The 11,112-nt window shown below is 43.5% G+C and overlaps 1 protein-coding gene across 1 annotated transcript in view; it reads right to left on the bottom strand.

Moving 5' to 3' along the window:
• Positions 1-6,749, bottom strand: part of PI4K2A (phosphatidylinositol 4-kinase type 2 alpha) — a 42,460-nt gene extending 35,711 nt beyond the window's left edge. The window contains exon 1 of the mRNA XM_002916975.4: positions 6,218-6,749. Within this exon, the coding sequence (XP_002917021.3) occupies positions 6,218-6,655 (438 nt within the window). The 5' untranslated portion in view covers positions 6,656-6,749. The remainder of the gene's footprint in view (positions 1-6,217) is intronic.
• Between the last annotated feature and the right edge of the window lie 4,363 nt (positions 6,750-11,112).

Genomic DNA, 11,112 nt, shown 5'->3' with positions numbered 1-11,112 from the left:
TTTACATCGGAATCCGGGGATGTACTGTACGGTGACTAACATAATATAATAAAAAATCATTAAAAAATAATAAATAAATTAATTAATTTAAAAAAAAAAGGCCTAAGTTAGCAATCTTCCTGTCTCTGCCCCCCCCACCCCAACCCTGGGCTCCAAACCACACAGCAGTAGTAGCAAGGGGCTCCTGTCACTCAGAGAATGACCAATGAGTCTATGGTAACTCTCTGGAACTGCACATCCCACAACTCAACAGTCAGTTCAATGGCGGTACAATGCGGAGTTTGGCAAGCTGGTCCCCAGCAGAAGACCAAGACAATCTTATTAGCGAGGCTGAAAAATACCAGGACTGAGGGTTAAAAACCTCCATTAAAGAAAGCAGAACCTGAAAGCCAAGATCGCAGCCAAAGCCTCATTTTACAGACTCACCTCTCAAACTTCTCCATTTCCTTCCGACAGGAGAATCAGAAAGCATCTTGAGGACTGTGAAAGCATTAGTGACCATCACTACCTCGGTATTACACAGGATTCATTAAATAACATTTGGACTGGACAAATGGAGGGACAGTAGGGTGAGAGGGATGGAGGAACAGAAAGATATTAGGCAGAAAGGGAGACAAGTGCCCTTTAGGACTAAGCATGGCCTCAGTTCAATTCAGTTCTGCTAACATGTGCGCAGTACGTCATTTGTGTAAGACTGTGTGTGAGTTCTGCAGGTTTGCTGGATGATACATGACACAGCCTCAGGCCTAATTTCCAAAGCTAATGTGAACTTCACATTTTCAGCTGTGTTCTTGAATACTCAAGAAAACTCTCCTTTTCCACAGAAAACAAACTCTAGAACCACTCAAATCAGAAAGGCACCTACCATTATTTGGTTGAGAAAGAAAATGTCTGCTGCCTAATTTTTCCTCACTCTCCTCTCTCTTCTTTACTGTACTTTCAATTCCTTTCTTACATTTAGTTAGGAGTAAGCTTCGGTTTGATGCCAATATTTTTCAAATACCTTTCCTTACCACCCACTGACTAACCCTCCTTTAATGAAGGGGCTGAGGTACAGGGAGCTTAAGCAGCAGCAACGGAGCTGGGGATCTGAAGAGAACTGCACAGGAATCCAGAGGCCACTCACTGGCTGGGGTCAGAACCCACAACCAAATACTGGGACCTGGAACGCAGAGGGTTTTCTCTATCTATCCAGCAGCCCCAAGGAGGAGGGTATTAAACAACGCTAACGTTTAAGATAGTTCAAGCACAGCGCTCATATTGCACAAATTTTAATTTGGTAAACGTGAAGCTGATGATTCTCCAACATTTTGGTCTGAAGATCCCTTTAAACTCTTAATTATTCAAGACCCCCAAAACTTGTTTATGTGGGTAAGGCCTACATTTGCTGCATTACAAATTAAAACTTAAATGTTAAGACTGTTAATTCACTTAATAAAAATAAATCTATTACATGTTAATATAGGTATTATGTTTTCGTGAAAAATAACTATTTTCAAAAACAATTTTCCGTGAAAAGGCAGGCATTTTTACATTTTTGCAAATCTCTCTAGTGTCTGGCTTAATAAAAGCCAATTGTATTTTCACATCTTCCTTAACATTCAATCTGTTTCGATATCACACATCATGGAGCCCCTAGAAATCTCCACTGTGCACTCATAAGGAAGTGAGAATGAAAATGGCAAACAGTCTTAAAATTGTTATAAAAATAATTTTGACCTGTGCACCCCACCCTAAAAGGATTCCTACAGGTCCTTCGGCCTCGCTCTGAGAACTGCCGGATTCTGTATTAGCAGTTGGATAGCAACAGCACTCCTATTTAGGCAGAGAAGCCTTATTTACATGTTAACTCTCAGAAAAGAGAGGGATGGGTTACTCCAAATATATGAGACCCTGAAAGAAGATGGGGTCCAAACAGAATGCAACAGAAGAGATTTAGCCTGTTTCCTATCCACTGCCATTGACCCAATCTGTCTCATCCATTACAACTGGTGGCCTGGGACAGGTTCCTATAATAGACAGTAATGATGCTTAAAACCCTCCAGAGCTACATCTAAACATGACATACAAACTTGACTACCTCTTAACATTGTAGCGCAAAAAAAAAAAAAAAAAAGTTTTCTGGGGGTGCCTGGGTGGCTCAGTTAAGCCTTTGGCTCAGGTCATGATCGCAGGGTCCTGGGATAGAGCCCCACGTCCGGCTGTCTGCTCAGCAGTGAGTCTGCTTCTGCTTCTCCCTCTTCCTCTGTGCTTGCACGTGCTCTCTCTCACTCTCTCTCTCAAATAAATAAGAATTTTATTTTATTTTATTTTTTTTTTAAAGATTTTATTTATTTATTCAACAGAGATAGAGACAGCCAACGAGAGAGGGAACACAAGCAGGGGGAGTGGGAGAGGAAGAAGCAGGGCTCATAGCAGAGGAGCCTGATGTGGGGCTCGATCCCATAACGCCGGGATCACGCCCTGAGCCGAAGGCAGACGCTTAACCGCTGTGCCACCNTGCTTGCACGTGCTCTCTCTCACTCTCTCTCTCAAATAAATAAGAATTTAAAAAAATTATTCTGTTGGAGATCTTTATTCTTTACTGGGCTATCTGTGTTGCTCTCAACCACGTTTAAAGACATCAAAAGTTCTTTGGAGGGGNCGCCGGGATCACGCCCTGAGCCGAAGGCAGACGCTTAACCGCTGTGCCACCCAGGCGCCCCAATAAATAAGAATTTTNAAAAAATTATTCTGTTGGAGATCTTTATTCTTTACTGGGCTATCTGTGTTGCTCTCAACCACGTTTAAAGACATCAAAAGTTCTTTGGAGGGCACAGGTAGTTGGAAGAAGCAGAGTCAGTATTATGACATAATTTTATATTTGAAAAATGAAAAAAAAAAAAACCCTGTACCACTCTCATGACAAGCTCTTGATGGATAAGTACTTTTAAAAGACTGCAAATTGCTGATATAAGGCCTAGTTCCTAGAACATGTGAGCAGCATCTGTAAAATTGTGAAGCAAATACCAATTAGCATTATCTAATAAATTACTATTCTCGGTGGTCATAAAATCATCACCTCAAAATTATACTACTTTTGCTTTATTCAATGCCACGTATCCAAGAAAGCCTAATCCAGAGGTCAGTGGCCATTAATTTAACAAAAACAAAATATTCTGTGCTCCTGCTACGCACCAGGAACTATGCCAGGGGCTTTCATGTGTGATATCCCATTTAATCTTAATTAACTAACGAATCACATGCCATTCTATGATTCTTGGCAATATGAACATATAGTATTACTAGCCTCACAAAACAGAAAATGCTCAAAAAATATTTTCATAGGTGATTGAGCATAAGACCAGAAAGCACAAGAATCCAAGTGAGGAGGGTAATATGAGCACTGTCTACTATGCCTTCTGATCTAGCATTTTCCATCTTACTGTTTTCTAGGTCCCCACTTGCTGGCCCTGAGGGAGAAACCATCCTAAATTGGGAAATGAAATCAGGGCTATCATCTTCAAGAACCTTCTAGCCTCTCTAGCTCCAAAAGCAGCTCTGGCAGAAACTGCTGGTTCCCTCAATCTCTGTTCCCTCTTCTTCCTTGGACACGGGACTCTGCATTTTTAGTGGGGCAAAATAAAGACTACAGTTCCCAATCACTACTGCAGTTAAGTTCTGGACAACGGAATATAGAAAGAGTCTGGTGCAACTTCTAGGAAATGTCTTAAAGTTAGAGGGCATACTCTCTCTCTCCTTTCCTTCTTCCAACTGGCTGAAAAACAGACAAGATGTCTGCAGTCTGAGTAGCCATCTTGGGTCATGATGTGGCAGCCACGTGCTAGGGATGGCTCATCAGCTGGACGGAAGGATGCACATTGTTCATATTGCCATGCCAGCCCTGGGAAGCCTACAGATTTCTTCTATGAGAGTTAAATGTACTTTTATTCAAGCCATTATTGTTTTCCATTTTCTGCCACACATAGCCAAATTTAATCCAAGCAATAGGGTAGATGAAAAGAGAAAGCAGAAATTCAAATGACAAACTTGGAGGCAGCACTGCAAAGTAGTTAGGAGCATGAATTCTGGAGCCAGCTGGCCTGGGTCTGAATCCTGCCTCCTACTTACTAGCTGTTAAGACCCTAAGCAAATTAGTTATGCTGTGTGCCTTGATGTCATCATCTGTGGGGATAATATTAGTACCTGCCTCCAAGGATGTTATAAGTGCTAAGTGAATTATTATTTGTAAAGCACTTAAAACAGTACCTAGCATATAGTAAGTACTATCTATGTATTTGTTAAATAAAATAAACAAACACATTTGGAACAGGGCCAAGGATGACAGGACCAACTACAGTGAGCCTGTGGTTCATTATAACCCACCACAGCATTTAGGAAGTGGTCCTCTGCTCTGAACCACATTTTCCTCAGTGGGAGCAAGATGGTTATATTAATAAGTTTTGTCAGGGCATATGTGTTTTGACTTCTCTAAGAAAGGGCAGTGGCCAGGAAATTTTAGACCCTGGGATCCTGCAAATCGCCAAGAAACATACCCATAGTCTGTCGTTCTAAGTAGCCTATGCACAGAGGTGGTGGTACTTTACCTGCCAGGCAAAAGTGGAAGATCTTATTACTCTCACCTGTCAGAGCACCGGATCACTTCTCAGCTGACCTGACATACTTCCAACATAGCTGTAACAGTGTCATGAAAGAAAAATAATAACCTTCCTCCTGTTCCTATACCTATCAAAGATAATCAGCCCCTTCTTACATCAGCCAACAAGCTAAAAAAATAAAAAATAAATAAAAACCACTTACATAAAAAATGAAAGTATCTTGCTAACATTTAGACCTCAGGATACCCACTGTTCTTTTCTTCTAAAAGTAATGTTCCCCTTTGACCTTTCAATTTAACTCACTGTTCCCTTACTTGAGGGACCTGGAAAGACCTACTATTCTCAAAGTTTTCCCCAACTTCCCCAACTCAGTTTATAAAGTTAACTCCACTGATGGCAGAACTGCTTTCTGTTTCTTGATAATTCAGGGACATCAGCATCCGGGAGAATGACCAGATCATTCAATGAAACTAACCAAGGGCTACAAGTCAGAATCCATCCTGGCCACTCGGCACTCCTACAAGAACAGCACACCACCCATCCGAAGAGTTCACCCGGGAGAGACAAAGTGAAAATTTGAGGGAGATTTGACAACCATTATTTTAATAAGTATAACAAGAGTATATTTTTCCAATAAGCCATTCTGGCCCATCTGAGAACTCTGACAGGGAAAAGTTAATATGCTTTGACGCACTGATATTCCAATGGTACCTCTGGCTTGATATAAATGCCTTAAATTCTTCTGCAGCTATCAAAAAAAATAAAGTCACCTCTCAGATCCCCTGATCACCGCATGTCCCATGCCAACCCATCTCATCCCCATCCCCCTTTATACACATGCAACGGACAAAATAAAGGTCAGCAAACACTTTGCCTTAGCCAAAACGCAAACTGCTGATAGTCCTGGGAGAGAAATGAAAGTAAAATGCAGCAGGCAATCCTGTGTTTCTAAAACGCCGCATTCTTAACTGAGGAACCATAAAAAAGAATTTGAACAATTTCCCAGAAGTGAGCAATAACCAGGACAGATGAAACTGGTTTAAGTCCACCCACTTCATCACTGACGTCTGCCAGTAAGAGACCTGGGACGGTGGTAGACATCCCCACAACACAGAAGGCTGGAACTGAACCCTCAGAGCCCTTGATGGATCGATCACCCGTCCTCCTCAGTGAACAAGCGACAACGCTGGTTCGGTCCAAAAAAAGGAAATGGGCCCAAAACTCAAATCTGTAGGACAATGGCCGAAGAGCAGTCTCCGTAGTTTAAAGCTAAGGAACCTACTAGAAAGCAGCATCTCCCCGCGCGTCTCTGTCGACAGGCCGATTGCCCCACCACACCGCTGGGCCCCTCTCCTGTATCTGGTCAATTTCCTCTTTTCATTCTCCGCTCACTCCTCCCCCACCAAATAGGTTCTGATTTATTTCTTCAGTCCGCAGAGCTTCTCCATCTCCAGTCCTCAGGGGCATTCCAAAATCTTGCCAAGGGGCTCTGCACTGTGAAGTTTCTCCCTTTTGCAGCCTTTCAACCCCCCTTCTCCCTCTGGCTGTGCGAAGCGGCTAACTCCCCCGGACAGGCCCACCCTCCCCGAAGGCGGCGGCGGCCCCCACCCCGCTCTCACCCCCTGAGGGTCCTTGACGAAGTAGCTTCCGCTGGAGCCCTGGTAGATGCGCTCGGGGAAGATGCAGCGTTCGATGGCCAGCTCGGCCTGCCGCACCACCGCCTCGAACTCGGGGTCCTCCGGGAACTCGTTCCGCTCGCGGTGGGCCTGCGCGGCGTGCGCCGCCGCCGCCGCCGCCTGGGCGGCCAGGGCTTGGGCCTGCGCCGCCACGGTTTGGGTCTGGCCTTGGGCCGCCGCGCCCCGAGCCCGATCCAGCAGTGGTTGCCGCTCCCGATCGTGGCCTGGCGAGCCCGGTGGAGAGGGGGCCGGGCCGGCCGCAGCCGCCACTCGGACCGCGCCCCCCGGCACCTGCGGAAAGTGAGCGCCCGAGCTGGACGGGAAGGTGTAGTCCGGGGGTTGGGCCCGCTCGGGGGACACCAGTGGGCTCGTTTCGTCCATCCCTCAGGCCGCCGGCTCCGGGTCCTGGTGCGCTCCACACAGCTGAGCTCCCAGCCGGGACCAATCCGCGAAACCCCCAACCCCCGCCTGTCCAACCAGGTCGCGGCGCCTCGCTGGCCCCGCCCCTACCTAGCCTGTTTACTTGGCGACGAGTCGGCACGACCCCTCGCGCGCGAACGGTAGCCAATCAGAACCAGCGTCTACGTAATCGCGCCCTCCGCATTTTTCGCCCGTCACCAGCTGTGAAGACCGCGCATGCTCCAAGAGCCAAACCCGGGTCAGACACGCCCCCTGCTCTTACCAGCCCCGCCCCTACCTTAGCTTCCAATTGCTGACCTGTCTTTGGGAGCTTTCAGTAAAATAGCCTACCTAATCGGTCTGTCATTTGTTGAGTGCCTACTATGAACGAACCGGCTACGAAACTGGAGAAATCTAATCTTTATATCTGCATTCATTCAATCATGCACTCATTCATAAAATATTTATAGAGCACCTACTATGTTCTAAGTGCTAGAGAGACAAAAATGAAGCAAAGAGGGGCGCCTGGGTGGCATAGCGGTTAAAGCGTCTGCCTTCGGCTCAGGGCGTGATCCCGGCGTTACGGAATCGAGCCCCACATCGGGCTCCTCCCCTATGAGCCTGCTTCTTCCTCTCCCACTCCCTGCTTGTGTTCCCTCTCTCGCTGGCTGTCTCTATCTCTGTCGAATAAATAAATAAAATCTTAAAAAAAAAATGAAGCAAAGAGACAAAAATCCCTAATCTACCTAAATAAAAAAGTTTATAAAAATCACAGGCATAATGCAATTTACACAGTGTCTGGCTCGAATGCTCTATGCTTCTTTGTTAACTAAAGAAAGCTTTGGTCTTATTAGACTAGAAAGTTCCATGAGGTAAGAGTACATGACTGTTTTACTCAACACTGTAAAACCTTGGTATCTAGACACAATAGGGACTCGGTATATTTTTATTAGAGGAAAAGAAAAGGAAGAACCAACTTGCCCTCAAGTGGAAGACATACAGTTCTCCGAGCCAGCTGGAGAAAAGGAACCAACACTGAAAACTGAAAACTCGTAATAGAAGTTCAGCGATTTGGGGGTGGGCTAAAAAGTCAGCAGAGGCCTTAAAGGGGGCCTGTGCTATGAGCTAAGTCTTAAAGGAGAATGTAACCAGATTACTGGGGGGGGGGGCAAGGGAGAAAAGAGGGAATCAGAGTCATCTGAGTTTGAACCCTATCTCCGCACTTAAGTCTCTGTTTTCTCACCTATAAAATGGGAATTATCACCCCTCCCTCAATTCAATAAAAATTAAGATAATGTATGTAAAACACTGAGCTTAGTGCTTGGTACATAAAAAGTACATTAAAAAATTATCATCCCTCCCTCAATTAAATAAGAATCAAGATAATGTATGTAAAACACTTAGCAAAGTGGTTAGTACACTCAACAAATGGTACCACCTTTTTTATCGTTGATGTTGTTTTTCTTTTTCTGCTTAAAATCACCAGCAGACTAGAGGTATAGGTTTTCACAAGAGATAATTAGTCATACCGTAACCAATATGTCATAGTCATTCTTTATTGAATCAAATTATTGTCACAGTACTAGAAGTACTGGAAGTACTGAATTGAACTGAATTAAATTGAATTGAATTGAAACAACCATTGTTTAATTGTGCATGTGAGAGTCTCTTAGACTTTTTTTCCCATATAAACCATTTTAGGCCAAGATCCATACAGTTTCCTCTTTCAGTTAGAAGACATGTATTTCCCTTTCCTCTCTAGACATCAAATAATTCAGTAATACTTGCCTTTTGCATCCCAGGTGTCACATCCACAGAGATGATCTCTTCGTCTCATTTAGCCCCTAAGCTTCAAATTATTGTCAAGGAAAGCTGCAAGATTTTGAGTGTTCCCTTGAGAGCTCCATGTAAAATTCTCAGAATTTATTTTTGATTCTACCGCTTAGAACTTGATTTTCCTTTTACTGAAAAAAAGGGTCAATACATTCTCTATTACCTACGGAGAGCTAGCACTCACCAAATACTAAGCACATGCCAGACATCATTTCTTGTAAAGTACATGGATATAACTGGATTACACGTAAATGGCATTACCGCTCTCATGATGTTGGAAACTAAGTAAAGTAACTTGCCTATGGTCATGCAGCTGGTAAGTGGCAGAGCTGGATCCAAATCCAGGCAGACCTGCTCAATGCTTTTAACACTATATTGCCTCTTATTAAATACCTCTATGAGATGTGTTTCATATGTGATGTGAGAAGCAAAGACAAAAGAAAAATTAAATTTCCTTACTATTTACAGCCCACTGACAAGGCAGAGTGCATTCCTCTAGGAATTCAGCTGTCTTGACGTCAATACTTTGCTAAGGGTGAAAGGCTTAGCTTAACATTATCCCAACAACTGCCCCCCCATCCTGTAAGTCTACTATAACATATAAAAATTCCTTTGGAAACTTCCTTTATCTCTACCCCCCAAGATATCTGTTGGCAATCATCCCCCAAGCATGATGACTCACCGATATACATCTGAAGGGTCTCATGACTAAGGTCTTATTAGACAGTAATAAATGACCTTTTCCTAACAATAGCTAGCCCCCTCAAGGTCTTGGAAACCTTGCTTCCAAAATTCCTTAGAGACTTACACAATCCCTAACCTCCTCACAACTTGAAAGTATGTAACTGGCCATTCATCATGACCCCAGTGCAGCTCTTTCCGCCCACGGGTCCTGTCCCCGTGCTTTAATAAAGCCACCTTTTTTGCACTGAAGATGTCTCAAAAATTCTTTCTTAGCCATTGGCTCTGAACCCCAACATCTTTCCTACATCAGCATGTACCCCCTTTCTTTCCATTTTCACTGATGCCACATTACTTTTGAGATACTCAAGATGTCTTAGCTACATTATTAAAATAGCTTGTGAATTTGTTCCTCTGCTTCCAATCTCTCTGGTTATCTCTGAGCATCACTACCAGATTAATTTTCTTAAAACACTGGTTTCCTGGTGTCACTGCTCTGATTAAGAAACTACATTTTTTATTGCAGTAAAATATGCATATTTATCATTTTAACCATTCACAAGTGTACCGTTCAGTAACATTAAATACATTCACAATGTTGCGTAACCATCACCACTGCCTATACCCAAAACTTCTTCCTCATCCCAACAAAAACTCTGTATCTATTAAACAATAATTCCCTTTTTCTCTAGTTCCTGGTAACTTCTACTCTCTGTGTCTATGAATTTGCCCATTCAAAACACTACATTTTGCAAACCATATCTTCCCCCTAATTTTTCAGGTTTCTCCATAACTTAACCACAATCTATTTAACCTTATTTCATCAAATTTTCTAATATATGTTCTCTAATCTAATAAGATGTTTTCTTGACATGCCATTATCTCAATAACTGTATATATATTTATATAGTCATTACCACACAGTTTAGCATGCTTAACCACTGAGTGTTAGAGCTGGTTGAATCTCATAGGCCTACTAGTCCAATCTCATTTTACAGGCTGGAGAGTTTAATAACTTGCTTGAAGTCACACACACTTGGTGGCAGACATGGGATTTAACACAGAATCCAAGCCTTTTAAAATAATGTAAAACTGCTGTTTTTGGAGCATTTATAATGTCACAGACACAGTACTGAGCATTTTACACTATTCCCAAACAAGTGCTAGGGAGTCTTTATCATTATTATTTTCATTTTCTATGCCACAGATGAGGAAACGCCCAAATCAGAGAAGGAGTTTGTTTACTCCCTTCATGCACTTGCCTTCTTTTAATAATTAAATATAGTCTTGAATTTTTCCATGTGCATGAATCTTTTCTTCTCCACATCTAGGCAGTAAAGTCCCATGAGGGCAGCGATCATGTCTTTTCTAGCTGCACTCACATTGGTCGGTAAATAAACAAATGGATAAAAGGATTGGCGTGCGCGATATTTGCAGAATTTGCTACAATCTTGACACTATATTTTAAACACAAAGGATCTGAGTAACGACAACAACACAAATCCTTACAATGAGTGAAGGCAGAGGTGTCCTGGTATCACAGTGCTGGCACGGGACTGACACTCTTTAAACTGAAGCTGCCTGGTCCAGCATGTTACAATTCACAAAGCTGAAACTCAAAAGCCAGGTTTGGGTTTTGTCCTTTAATTCCAGGGAGGAGCCATTTACAACTCCGAAGGTCCGCGCAGGATCCGAGCCGCTTGAGTTGGTGGTCACTGTTACTTCTGACCCGGGTTTTGTTTTGTTTTTGTCGACATTTCGGCTGGGCTGTCTCTGCGTAGAGGAGACCGGAGGTCTCTGTCAGCTGGCCGAGGTAGGACCATGGGTTCAGCTCCACCTTCTTTCGGATGTTTGACCCAAGCTCTTGAGACCCTCCGCCCCGCACAAAGATGGCGCAGAGTCCGCGCTGGGCCAATGGAGAGTGG

This window comes from Ailuropoda melanoleuca, chromosome 6 (assembly GCF_002007445.2).
Source record: "Ailuropoda melanoleuca isolate Jingjing chromosome 6, ASM200744v2, whole genome shotgun sequence".
Lineage (NCBI taxonomy): Eukaryota > Metazoa > Chordata > Mammalia > Carnivora > Ursidae > Ailuropoda > Ailuropoda melanoleuca.
The sequence above is the reverse complement of the archived record's forward strand: the minus strand, read 5'-3'. Positions and strand labels throughout refer to the sequence as shown.